We start from the raw sequence: 13,192 nt of genomic DNA on the forward strand, positions 1-13,192 counted from the left end.
GGGGGGGGGGGGGGGGGCGTGCACCCCATGTACACTTGACAGGCGCATATTCAGAAAGGAGACTTCAGGATGGGCAGCACGGTAGTTTCTCCTCAGGGTCCATTCCCAACTCCCTGGTAAGCTGGGATTTCTTGCTCCCCGGGTGGTGGAGTTTGCAGGAGAGGCCAGGGCTCCCCGGGGGCAGCAAAACTGCCCATTAAGGGCCAGGCATTCCTGGTGTGGTGACCTGTGGCAGATTTATACTGCTTGGTGGTCAGGGTGAACCAGCCGCCAGACAGGGGCTCCGAGAGACTAACCCACGTCATGAAGTAGTTGAGACCAAGGGAAAGTAAGACACATGAAGTCCCCTAGGATAGACTGCTCCGTACCTGGAATCGCCACCTGAACGATGTGAAGGTCCTCAACACCTGCAGCGGAATTCACCACACCGAGTGAATCTGTCTTTCCTAAAGACAGATGGCAGTTTAGAATCTACAGAAAGCGAGGCCAACATGTATAAATAACAATATATAATATATAAAGAGTCTGCGGGGAAGGGAGGGAGGGAATAAAGAGGCGCTGATATCAAAGGGCTCAAGAAGAAAGATGATGTTTAGAAACTGTTGATGCCAACATTTGTACACATCCACTTGATATAATGGATGTATAGTTTGTTATAATATATGTAAGAGCTCCCAATAAAATGATTAATTAAAAAAAAAAGCTTTTAACTTAGAAAAAAAAAAGAACAGTGAGGCTAAATTCTTCTCTCAACATGTGAGGGGGCCACTGTGACCAGAAGCCCAGGCTGGATTTGACGCTGGGAGGGCTTGAACTTCCAACCCTTTGGTTGGCAGCTGAGTACTGTTCATGTATATCACCCAGACTCCTTAGCAACACAACACACACACACACACACACACACACACACACACACACACCACCCCCCATCTATTTCTATTTCTCCAACAACTGTCCTCTTTCAAAAACCAAACCAAACTCACTGGCAATGATTCTGAGTCACAGCCACCCTCTATCTAGGACAGGTTAGCACCGCCCCTGTGTTTCCAAGAGCGTAACTCTTTCTCTGGCACAGCGGCTGCTGGGTTCAAACTGCTGACCTAGTATTTTAGCAGCCCAGCTCATAATCCACTCCGCCACTCCTGAATTCCCTGAGCAAGGCTAAAAAAACATGCATTCCAGCCCATGGGGATATGACAAGACAACTAACCTTCGACCTTCACCTCAGCTTCGGCGTCCTCCCTTGCTTCTGAAGGGACAAGCGGAGAAGAATCTTGAAAACACAGTTTCGAAAATGTCATTTAGGATTAAATATTTTCCTCTTCCAACACCCCACGGCTCTCCTCCTAAAAAAAGGGTAGCTCTCGCCAAGCCAATTGGCATTCTCCATATGCTTACTGAACAGGAAAGCGATTTTTCATTTTAAAAAGGTCAAAGGGCAGGTGGGAACATTTGGGTATTATCAAATGGTAGAGACCAATGGGATGGGGCAAAGATTGGTGTAGTTTCCTGTGGTCATCAGAGATGACCAGGAGATCAGGAAACATTTGCTTTGGTCAACGATCCACCCCCCACCCTTCCTGCCAGCACCCCTGGTGTGATTCTGATTTTATTATTACATGGAGCGCCATACATTTTTCTTGGTGGACAAGAGTGATATACATTCAATTCTACATCCAGACAAAAAGGTAAAAATAAATCCTAGCGAGAACAGACCAGAGCTCCTACCTGGCTGGAGAGCCTTACCAATGACAGTTAGTAGTCAGTAAGGGGGTAAGACTAGACAATTGCACTGCACTGCTCTGCTCTTGTTGATTGGGCAAGTTCATAGATAGTGTGGAGGAACCCCGGGGAAGACACAGGGACCACACTGTTTTACCTGCCTCTGAATTGATAATGATTTCATGATGCAAAACAAAACTGGGACCATCTTCAACCCCCCCCCCCCCACCACGTGAATTCAGGCTCGTTGTTCACGGCCTTCGCCTGGGGCTTCAAGAATGGGCTGTTCAACAGGAGTGTTTTCAAGGCCAGGCCCACATCCAGTGAAGAAATTCCGAGTCTTAACTGGATGGCATTTCTACACCGGTCGGAGGTCATCCTCTTTCTAGAAACTCCCCATTAAAAAAAAAAAAGCCCAAGCTACCAAAATCTCCTCACAAGGGAAGTGCAGTGGCTTGGAAGAGAAACCGGTTAGGTCCCTCCCCCTCCCCGCAGAGAAAGGCCGCGATTGCATTGAAGCAAAAGCCAGAAACAGAAACAACGCCGTTTTTAAGAAGGAAGTTAACGGGCCTTCGTGGCTTTATGCACTTCGGTTCAGAGATGACTAATTTGGCGAGGACACGAACCCCGGTAACGCTGGACTGGGCCGTGGGAGGCTCTCTACTGATTGCAGGTCAGAGTGGTCTCCGTGCAGGGGGCTGGGGAGTCGGGAAGCATCGTCCCCACCGAGGACTCCGGCCCCAAACCAGCAAAGCTCCGGGACGCCGGCACCCCGCTCCTGGGCGCACATTTCTGACTCCGGAAAAACAAGCGCGCCCAGGCGTTGGGGCGAGGTGCTGACCAACCCGGCTTGCGACTGCACCCCGCTGTACCGGCCGCGAGGAGGACGCGTGACCCGGCGGACGACGAGAAAACGTTCTTGAGCTTGTCCCAAAGACTGTGGGTGGGTCACTGCTAGACCAAAGGGCACCAGTTCGCAGCACTCCGCCGGGCTCTCTGCACGCCTCTCGTCTACATCCGGGTTCGCCCTGGAGGGCCTGCATCCGGGTTCGCCCTGAGGACCTGCATCCGGGTTCGCCCTGGAGGGCCTGCATCCGGGTTCGCCCTGAGGAGCGTGCATCTGGGTGCTCCCCGAAGCGTCCCTGACAGACCGGAGCCAAGGTCAAGGCCAAGAGAAGGCCTCAGCCAGTTCAGGCTGCAGGCTATTGCAACCTTCGTCAACCGGACGTGACTGTTTAAGAGACTTGGGTTCTCTGTCGAATCGTGGCAAGTAACACACAGGAACTGGAATGCCTCATTTTCCCAGCCTTCCACGGGTGGCTGTTTCTGTCACGTCTCTATTGGAAGCATGACGGCCCCTTGAGCAGGAAAGCAGGGGCCTCTTGTTCAAGGACTATCAGTCGGTGACACGCAGTGCAGGACCCGCGGGAGATGCGGGGCGACTCTTCTTTTCCCTTTCAAGTAAAACTCCAATGAGCCTTCTGATCCCTGTTCTTTATGCGCCCTCGTTTGCATATTCTGGATCCTGACTCAGTTATGTTTTCATCATGCAGCCCTATTAAGATCTACGCAATCATCACCACCAGCAACGTGGGAGCGTTTTCTTCTCCTCATTTCCTCCACCCCCGCTGCCGTGGCCCCCATCCAGTGACTGTTCCCAGACAGCTTCCTAGCCCGCTGACCCTGACAGAAAGCACACAGAATCAAACGCACTCATCCAAAGCAAACGGACAAAACCAACAGCGACTAGACAAGACAGAACCATCTTAATCAAAGAGAAAGTAGACAACATTCAAAATGGTAACTTTAAAATGGGTCGAAAGGGAGATCAGATGATAGGGTATTCCATCGTATCCTAACTCCGTCTGCCATAATCAGTGTTGCAGTGCTCTCTGTATGAGAGCAAGGCTATTCCCGTCCCTCGAATGTGGTTAGAGGAGATTCACCAGAGACTTGATCCAGGTGGGGGCTGAAGGAGAGAATCCTAGCAGAGCTTAGATTGTGAACACCTGGTTTGCAGAAGCCGACGATGTGTCATCAGGGATTCACAATTTAAGTTCTGATACCGATTTCCTCCTTCGGATTTGGGTTTTCTTATTTACAACCCTCACCATGAGTGAGAATCTCCCTGATGGGACCGAACGAACGGCAGCAACAAGTCCCACTAGACACACTGGCCTTCTGGAGGCTGGTGGACCGACTGTGGCCCTCAGACATCCTTCACACCTGAATCTGAGCCCAGCGCCAGGGATCACTTTACATCCAAACAGCAGACAGGCTGTGCTGCCCCCAAACCAGCCCTTGGAGCCCAGAAGGGCAGGTTCATCAAAGCAGAGCTCAGAGGGCAGGAGGGGCCAGGAGGAGGAGGAATCAAAATGAAACCTGAGGAGGAAGGAAGAAAGTACATTACGGGAAATGTGACTAATGTGAGGGAAATACAGTGTGTAGAAATGGTTGACTAGGAAGCGAATTTGCTCTGTAAGCTCTCATCCAAGCCACACTTAAAAAAACAACTCTGCATTAACCAATTACAATCTTTCATGTGGGGGATGAATTTCATCATTCTTAAAACATATACAAACAAACCCCCCTCGGTATTTTCTTCTTCTCCCCACTCCCTCTGGCCCCCTACCCCCCATCCAGGTTCTCCTTTGGGGTTTGTCTGAGGTTTCAGGGGATGCAGGCTTTGCATTCTCAGGAAGCAGCCAGCACAGACATCCTGCCTGCAGAGATGCGGGTGGTGTCCACCCCACTGGGTGCTCATTTTGTCCACCTACGTGTCCTCTAGTTTCCCACCACACAATTACTGATTATTTTTCCCCTCTTACAGTCACTACAAGTTGGGATGGACTGGACGCTCGTGAATTTGGGTATAATGGGGACTAACCCGAAGGGTGTGGGGAAGAGACGTTAAGATATGGGAGTATCCTATTTAGGATCCGGTGATGATTATGGTGCTGTGGGGTAAGTGCTGGACTGCTAACTGCAAGGTCAGTGGCTCAAAGCCACCCATTGCTCTATGGAAAAAAGATGAGGCTGTCTGCCCTTATAAAGATTTACTGTAAGTTGATTTGGGGTTGGGTGACTCTGGCCTGCACATACACACAAAAGATGGAGAGAAACTTGCTTTATAAGTTACTTAGGAGGCCCATTAACTGCAATGTGGGGCAAAAATAAAACTCACATCATTGAGTCATTCCGACACACAGTGACCCGATAGGACAGAGTAGAACTGCTCTGTGGGTTTCCGAGACTGGAACTCTTAAGAGAGTAGAAAGCCTCATCTCTTCCAATGAGAGGCTAATGGACTCAAACTCCTGACCTTGCAAGTTAGCAGCCCAATGCAGAGTTAGCAGCACGATGCCACCAGGGGCCCTGATTAAAGGAAACCAATTGCCAAAAGGCATCTATGGAATGCCAGATGCCGAGAAAGTGCTGGAGGTGGAAAACACTGTCACTTGGCACCATTATAAAGGCATTTTGGATTCATTCAACCATTGGTGGACGTGTGGGCTGTCTAGTCCTGCCCACTGGAACTCGTGCAGGTGTTGAGTAGAAATTCTCTTGGGTCTCTGATCTATGCGTGGAGCTGGTGGGTCACGTGGTAACTCTTCACTCCCTGAAGAGCCTCCAGATTGTTCCCGAAGCGCCTCCAGCGTTTCCTCACTTCAGCAGCATCGGTTCCTGGTCATACGCCACCTCTGGAAATGGTTGGACATCCTCAGGTGCAGTGTTACTGCGTATTTCTCCCATCTTCTTTTGATTCGTCCTGCATCATTGGATATTCTATAGGTAGATGCTCACAGATCAGCATTCACTGGCAATGACCAGGGGTGGGGAGGGGAGGGAGGGAGCGATGGGGAATCGCTCTCTAGTTCAGCGGTTCTCAACCTTCCTAATGCTGAGACCCTTTCAGACAGTTCCTCATGGGGTGGTAACTGCCCCAACCATAACATTATTTTCATTGCTACTTCATCACTGTCATTTTGCTACTGTGATGAATTGGGCGACCCCTGTGAAAGGGTTGTTTGACCCCCGAAGGGGTCATGACCCACAGGTTGAGAACCGCTGCCCTAGCTAGTAGACACTTGTTTGTGTTGGTGATGGCCAAAGAAGCCTGGTCAACGTTTACCCAAAAGCAAAATGAGAAACAGATTGTGGTACTGATGGTGTAACTCTTCTTGACGTGCCTGAACTGTTGGATTGTAAAATATGTGAATTATCTTTTAAAAAAAGTTGGGGGTGGGGAAAGCAAAATGAGAAGGCGAGGGTGAAGGCGCAGGAGATCCGGAGTGATGGAGACAAGTACAACACCAGAGCAAACAAGCAAAGGCACACCGACCTTACAGGACTCGCTAAGCTGCAGAAAGAGTTCAAAGCTAAGATTAGGTAGGAAACGGTTACCAACCAAAACCAAACTCGCTGCCATCGAGTTGATGCCAACTCATCGTGACCCTATAGGACAGGGTAGAGCTGCCCCCGTGGGTTTCCAAGACTGGAACTCTTAACGGGAATAGAAAACCCTGTCTTTCTCATGAGGAGCTGGCTGGTGGCTTTGAACTGCTGACCTTGCAGTTGGCAGCCTAATGTGTAACCACTACGCCACCGGGCTCCTCCAGGAAATGGTTGACATGGGATAAATTACCTGTATCCCTTTGCTCTGCCCACAGTCACAGGCCACTCAAGGGAGGAGGAGGGGTCTGCAGGCTGTACAGGGACCTGGCACCCACCAGAACGCTGGGCTCTTGGGTGTGGGCCTGAGCTGCTTACCACACCTGCCACATTTCCAGTGTGTGCATTTGATATGAACTGTCCTCCGCTCTCTGTGTACCGTGTGTGATGACAACCAGAGTCTCCCGTTTTTATATGATCCCAGTGAAATGGGGACACACTGCACAGGCACAGGAAAGGGTTAAAGAGGAAATGCTCCAGGACACACAAAACAAGAATATTGATGAGGCCAACTCAAGTAAAACGTCCCAGGAAATGTAATGTTGTTCACATGTGCCCCAGAGCAAATGGGTCTGTGCTAAATCCCACCCAACCAAGCCCACTACCACTGAGTCGATTCTGATTCCGGGTGATCCTATATAAGGTTTAAATTGTTACGGAAGCAGACAGCATCATTTTTTCCCCAGGAGCGGGGAAAAATGTGGTGGGGTGTTGGGGGTGGGGTGGGGCGGTTTGAACCATCGACCTTCCAGCACCATCAGGGCCCCTTTGGGATAAACAGAATCTACTTTATGACAGTAAAGATGGCTTGGTGGAAAAAAAAAAAATGGCTTGGTGGCTTACTGGGGTGTATGTTGGGCTGCCAACCTCAAGGTCAGTAGTTTGAACCCACTAACCACAGAAGGAAAATAAGGCTTTCTGTCGCCATAAAGATTTATAGCCTTGGAAACCCAGAGAGGCAGTTCCACCCGGTCCTATAGGGTCACTGCAAGTCGGGACCAACCTGACAGCAGTGGGTGGTTTATAGCCATCAAATGATTTACTCCCAGTGCCAGTGTGCGGATGCTGAGTGAGCACATGGAAACCCTCCATAACTCTTTGCTGGTTTTTCAGATGAGAAGTGAATCACAATTTCCATCACCTGTTACTTTTGGAGAAGGCTGGGATTGGTATTACCTTGCAAAAGATATGGAGAGTAATTGGCATCTTCTTCGGACTCTTTCTTGACAGATGGAGCCATGGCCTTCAGGGGAATTCCTTGGGATGCAAAGGCAACAATAAAAGGAGGTATCAGGTCAGAGGTTAACAATGAAGATGGGCAGCCAGCTACTGAAAGAGCCTCCAGGTTCCGTCTGGATTCACCTAGCACCATGGCAATCAGCAAATGCACTGGGAGCTCTCCGGCAAGGATCAACTTTGGCTTGTCCATAAACTCGTAGGAAGGAGGAAGGAGGGAGGGAGGGAGAGGCTGACAAAGGTCGAGAGGCGGCTAGGTCCCACTTCTGATCCCATTTGGGGATCCTTTCCTTTAAGGTGGCTGAACATACACATGCATTTAACTGAATTCTTGCAGATGTTCTGCAATGGAATGCAATGTTCCCTGGGCCTGGAAAAATAGCATCAGTGAAACCAGAAACCTCTGGAGGGAAGGCTGGGATAGATGGCCAGTGTGCGTGCCCCTTTGCAAGACGCTTCTCCCACCCCAGGACACCCAAGCCAGCCAAGCTGACCCAGACTGCAGACAGGGCTGCGAGTCCACTCCACAAGGTGCTGGAAGACAAAAATCGCATCTTCCTCTTGCTCATTCACAAGGTCACGGAGTCTTTCCCAACTCCCAAGGACCCTCCGGGACAGGGTAGAACTGCCCCCATGGGTGTCCGAGACTGTGACTCTTTACTCTTGGTCCTGAGAAGCGGCTGGTGGTTTTGAACTGCTGACATTACTATGCTACTCCGGGAGCCCGGCTGCCCACTCTCGCTGCTCGCTGCCATAGAGTCCATGCCGACCCAGTGCGAGCCCCTGTGGGTCTCCGAGACGGAACTGTTGAGGGGAGTGGAAAGCCCAGCCTTTCTCCCTTGGAGCTGCTGGTGGTTTTGAACTGCCGACCATGCAGATCACAGCCCAACATGTAACCACTACATCACAGGTACCTCTAATCTGAGAAAAGGAAGAAAAAATTCTTTTTAATTGCTGTCAGGTGTCACTTTTGACAACATTTCACAATAAAATTTTAAGTAAAAGTGCAAGTCCCTACTGGATTAGGCACTAACAACTCTACCAGCAGGAAAAAGAGGTAAATGTGCTCTTTTGTTATGCTGTAAATAAGTAAAATAAAATAAATCCCATTTTAATCCAGACAAACCAACCAGGTCTGACAGCTTGAACTATAGTTTTCAAAATGCTAATGAAAGCCAATTCACTTGGGAAGCCTTTTTCTCCCAAGAGGGAAGGCGAGAGACAGAAAAACAGTTAATGTCCCTTGAACACTAGTCCCATGTAACAAATGACTACACCAATGTCGTGGAAATAAGACCACTGGCTTGGGAGTCCTCAAAGCCAGTATCCACGCTGCATGTTGTGACGGATGGTGGGAAGTCACATTCAGGGGAGCATACTTTTGCCTAAAGGGAACCCCATCTCCACAGAGAACCCTCAACAAAGGAGGCCTATTTTAAGGTGGAATGAGAAATACATCCTGCCCCAACAGCTGCTGTGCAAGGCTGTGGGGCTGTGGAATCCAGAGTCCCCCCCTCAGCTGGAGAGGGTAACTCCTCACACCCACCCCTCCTCTGTCTTTCCAATTACTCAGAAAAGTCTTCAGCGTGGCTTTAAATTCTCTCTTTTTGGGGCTTTAAATTCTCTTGTGACTACCCAAGACACAAGCAGGAGCTTCGAAAAGCATTCAGGAGTAAAATGAGATGGGCAGGAGATGAAGGCACCTCGTCATTTGGTGGCCGAGATTGAGTCCACAGTTCAGTGCTGTTCATGTCTTTGCATGGCTTAGAGCCACCGAGGTGGGCAGGCGCCACTTTCTCCAGACTGACCGGGAGCTGGCGTTTCTCTGGAGGCCACGCTGGCAGGTGGGTGGGAGGGACACAAGACCCCCTGCTGTGCTGCAAGGAGGTGTGTCCTCCAGGAGAACAGAGAAGGAGCGCCACCGAGCGCCTGTGTGAGAAAGAGACCAACTCAAAGCCTCCTCCATGCTCTGGGGCTGACTTCCGCAGCACCCGTCACTGACCACCCCGGGAGCACCACAGGGTGGCCATGTGGAGGCAGCAACTCCACAGCAGCAGCATACCAGTTGTTTGTGCGCCCCCTGCCAAATGGATTCCACCGCATAGCAACCCCATCCCCAAACCCAACTACAGTACATCCACTGCCACCTTAAATAGCAGCCCTTTAGGGCGGGGTGGAACAGCTCGTGGCTTTCCCAAACCGAAACTCTTTAGGAGGGGTTTAGTCTCATCTTTCTCCTCGATGCTGTTTCTCTCTTTTGCTGGTGTGGGGCGCAGTGGGGATGGAGCCCAGCGCTCCGACCCACTAACGGAGCTCTCCCACCAGATAGTGGTCTCTTCAGTCAGTTATTCTAGAACAGGAGTAGTAACAGAAAACTGCATGACAGCAAGGACCCAGGGCATACTCCCAAATGAAGCCAAGGATATCACCGTAAGTCACGTCACAATCCCCATGAGTATCTCACAGTTTTCAGGCACTTCTCCAGGAGCCCTGGTGGCATAGGGGTTACCCATTGGGTTTCTAACCACAAGGCCAGCAGTTTGAAACCACCAAGCACTCCTCATCTACTCCTGTAAAGAGCTACCGTCTCGGAAACTCACAGGGGCAGTTCTATCCTGTCCTACATGGTTGCTGTGAGTCAGCGAGTCGGCATCCACCCGATAACAGTGAGGTTGGTGTGCACGTCACTCCTCACTCAAGTTCTAATTTAAATACACTAGAGCATTATTGCTTCTGCAAATATAGCTCTCTCATTGGATAAGCGTTGGACTGCTAACCTCAAGGTCAGTGGTTCAACCCCAGCAATGGCTCCATACGAGAAAGAGGAGGCTGTCTTCTCCTGTAAAAATTACAGCTTTGGAAACCCTACACAGCCCCTTGGAACCGACTCAAAGGCGATGGGTTTGGTTATTTCTGGAATAACTTCCTAGTGAACATGAACGGATGGACTCCTGGTGCCCCCATGTGGGCCACAAGGGAACTCAGCCACAAGGGGTGTCAGTGGCTGGTCTTTGGGGGAGTTGACCAGCTGGGCTTTCCCCTAGTGGGCTCAAACCCCTCACATTTTGGTCAGCAACCGAGTGTGTCACCGGTTGTTCCACACAGGGACTCCATTATCTTTAGCGTTTGCATTTCCTGAATTAGAGGGTCTAGTTATTTTGGGTAAACTACGCTTTTCTACAAGTGAGGTAACTTCGCTGAGTCAAACAGGGCCTCCTACCCACTGCTTTAGTGAAACAAAAACCGGCCGTCAAAGAAGAACCCCTGGGGACCTGATTCTACAGTTCCAAGACATACCACATTCTTCCGTGGGTTCAGTCTTCACTCGGAGGGAACCAGGGCTGGAAGAGAAAGGGATTCGTTTTGCTTCCGGAGGGTGGGAGCCAGGACAGGTGCCCGCCACTCTGCCCTCACAGGCTGGGTCCCCTGGCCACCTCCTTCCTCCTCAAGAGAGCTGGCGTTTCTACGGAGGCCACGCTGGCACGTGGATAGGAGGGACCCAAGCACTCCCTCTTGCATTGCAAGGGGATGTCCCCTCAGGGAGGACAGAGAAGGAGGCCCAACTCCTGTGGGACTGACTAGGGGCCGTGAGTGCCCCCACTGAACTTCCTGACTGACGGAGACGCTGGCCGCACAACCCCAGCGTGAACTTCCTGACTGAGAGGCTTGCTCTACAACCAGAGCTGTCCACCGAATGGTCTTACCACTCCAGACACAAGAGACGCGGACAGTGGGGCTTCCAGAAGTTCCTGGGGAAATCCCATTCCTTTGGCAAACAGGCCCACACTGTGAACCTCCTCACTAACAAACACCAGTAGTCACGGAGCGGGCACAGGCTCCTGGCGCCCCATGTGGGTCTGCGGGAGCTGTGCCACAGCAGGGTTCAGTGGCTGGCAGGGGGACTCGCCCTTGGGCCTTTCTCATGAGGTGCCATTCCCAGGGGTGTATTGAAGGCCCCTCCGGGCACCCACCCTGCTCTTGGAAGCAGTAAGGGACTAGGCCGCCTTCAGCATTTGAAACGCCAGCATCAGAGCAATGCACAAGTCCCCGGAAGGCTCTTTTACCTTGTGCCGGGCGATGTGACCGCTCTGTCGCCATCTGTGACCTCCACGTGAGGACCTGTGCAGAAATAAGAAGAAACACAGGAGTTTCTTTTAGGCCCTGGAGTGTGACGGACGCTCCACAGGCCTGCGCTGAAGGCAAAAGCAGGAGACAAACCAGGGCTCCTGGTCCCTGGGGAAGAGTCATGAGGAAAGACCTGAGCCTCCATGTTCAGAGGGGTGACGAGCAGGTCGGGGCCCACAAGACACATCCCGAGACCCTGGCTTCCCCACTAGACCTCCCGTACCTCGGCTTCCTCCTCTGAAAACAAGGGTTGGGTGAGGATTCCCGTACACAGTGCCTGGTGCACCCCAAAGCAGACCCACCGCCGTGACCGCGAGTCCAGCTCATGGAGACTCTGGAGGACAGTAAGATGGCTCCTCTGGATTTGAGATGGTAACTTCCCAGGACTAGAAAGCCTCATCTTTCTCCCTCCGAGCATCCGGTGGGTTTGAACTGCTGGCCTTGCCAATGCATCCCCCACTAGGTGACCAGGGCTCCCAGAGCTGGTGCACAGGAAGTCATCAAACCAGATCAAACTCCGTGCCATCGAGTCGATGCCAACGCGGAGTCCCTGTGCTGTAGGGCAGCAGGGAACTGCGTGGGCTTCTGAGGGTGTAGCCCTTTATGGGAGTGGACAGTCTCAGTGTTTTCCCTCAGTGCAGCGACCCCCTACTCCCTATCTCTGTGTCACCTTGTCACCCCAAGTGCAGCTCTGTGAAACCGCCTCCTCCGACCCCATCTTTCACGAACACCAAGGTTCCCAAATATCTTCCAGGGTAATCTGTGAGTCCACTTGACCTTGTGGGCTGTGCTAACCACAAGATGAGCAGTTCTAGCCCACCAGCCACTCCTTGGGAGAAAGGCAGGCTTTCTGCCCCTGTAGAGATTCATAATCTTGGACCCCCACGGGGGCAGTTCCACCCTGGCCTGGAGGGTTGCTGTCAGTCAGAACTGACTTGATGGCAGTGAGGGCCGAGGTTTTTGGCTTCCCCAGAACTTAAGGAGATGGCGTGGGACTCTTTCCCCCTAAAGTTGGACATGGGGGCTACGAAACTGTAATGTCCCCTCAAGCAGCTCTAACTCCCTCCGCAAGACATTCGTGTCCTCCAGCCATCCCAAGAGCATTTCAGAAGCAGGGACCAGGCTCAAAGCCCAGACCCCAGCCTTGCAGTGGCTGGTGGCTAGTGGCCAGCGATGTCCAGAATCCACCTGCTGCTGTGCGTGAGGCCAAGGTGAGCCTCACCGTCCTTCATTGAGGACACAGAAGCTGCCCAGCATCCGAACTGGGTAGGGGTGAAGGCGGGGTCTGTGGCTGGATGACACCTTCACAGATGTCACTGACTCTGCCCGGAACGTCGCGGTTGGCTTGACCGTGCGCAAACAGCAAGGAAGAGGGCGGGCTCGGCATGCACCCAAGCTTGCGCTGGATGAGAGCCCGAGGGAAGGACCGAGCAGCCCACTGTCACCACCCGCTCCACAACGCCCTTACCTGGCTGCTCTGCCGGCTCCAAGAAAGGCCTGTAAGAAAAGCAGCAGGGTCACCCAACAGGAAGACTGACCACAACCGCTCAGGTGTCCCTGCCTTTTGAATGCTCGCTTTATGCCACTTCGGTTTAAGGAGAGAGGGACGTACGCGGTCAGCCAGAGTACAGCGCTCGGTTCCAGTTCACACACGGCC

General features: G+C 51.8%; 1 protein-coding gene across 2 annotated transcripts in view; it reads right to left on the minus strand.

Annotated features, from left to right (window-relative positions):
- Nucleotides 1-13,192, minus strand: part of LOC101659839 (general transcription factor II-I repeat domain-containing protein 2B) — a 60,251-nt gene that overhangs the window by 9,019 nt on the left and 38,040 nt on the right. Inside the window, exons 6-11 of one of the 2 annotated variants that reach the window (XM_045283883.1) lie at nt 13,004-13,032; nt 11,475-11,529; nt 10,708-10,751; nt 7,351-7,431; nt 1,211-1,273; nt 369-446 (exon numbers count right to left, since the gene is read on the minus strand). In XM_045283883.1, the coding sequence (XP_045139818.1) occupies nt 369-446; nt 1,211-1,273; nt 7,351-7,431; nt 10,708-10,751; nt 11,475-11,529; nt 13,004-13,032 (350 nt within the window). The remainder of the gene's footprint in view (nt 1-368; nt 447-1,210; nt 1,274-7,350; nt 7,432-10,707; nt 10,752-11,474; nt 11,530-13,003; nt 13,033-13,192) is intronic. The other variant, XM_045283882.1, reaches the window with a different exon arrangement.

The sequence above is a fragment of the Echinops telfairi genome, unplaced genomic scaffold, assembly GCF_000313985.2.
Source record: "Echinops telfairi isolate 266 unplaced genomic scaffold, ASM31398v2 ScPeMD7_5;HRSCAF=22, whole genome shotgun sequence".
Taxonomy (NCBI): domain Eukaryota; kingdom Metazoa; phylum Chordata; class Mammalia; order Afrosoricida; family Tenrecidae; genus Echinops; species Echinops telfairi.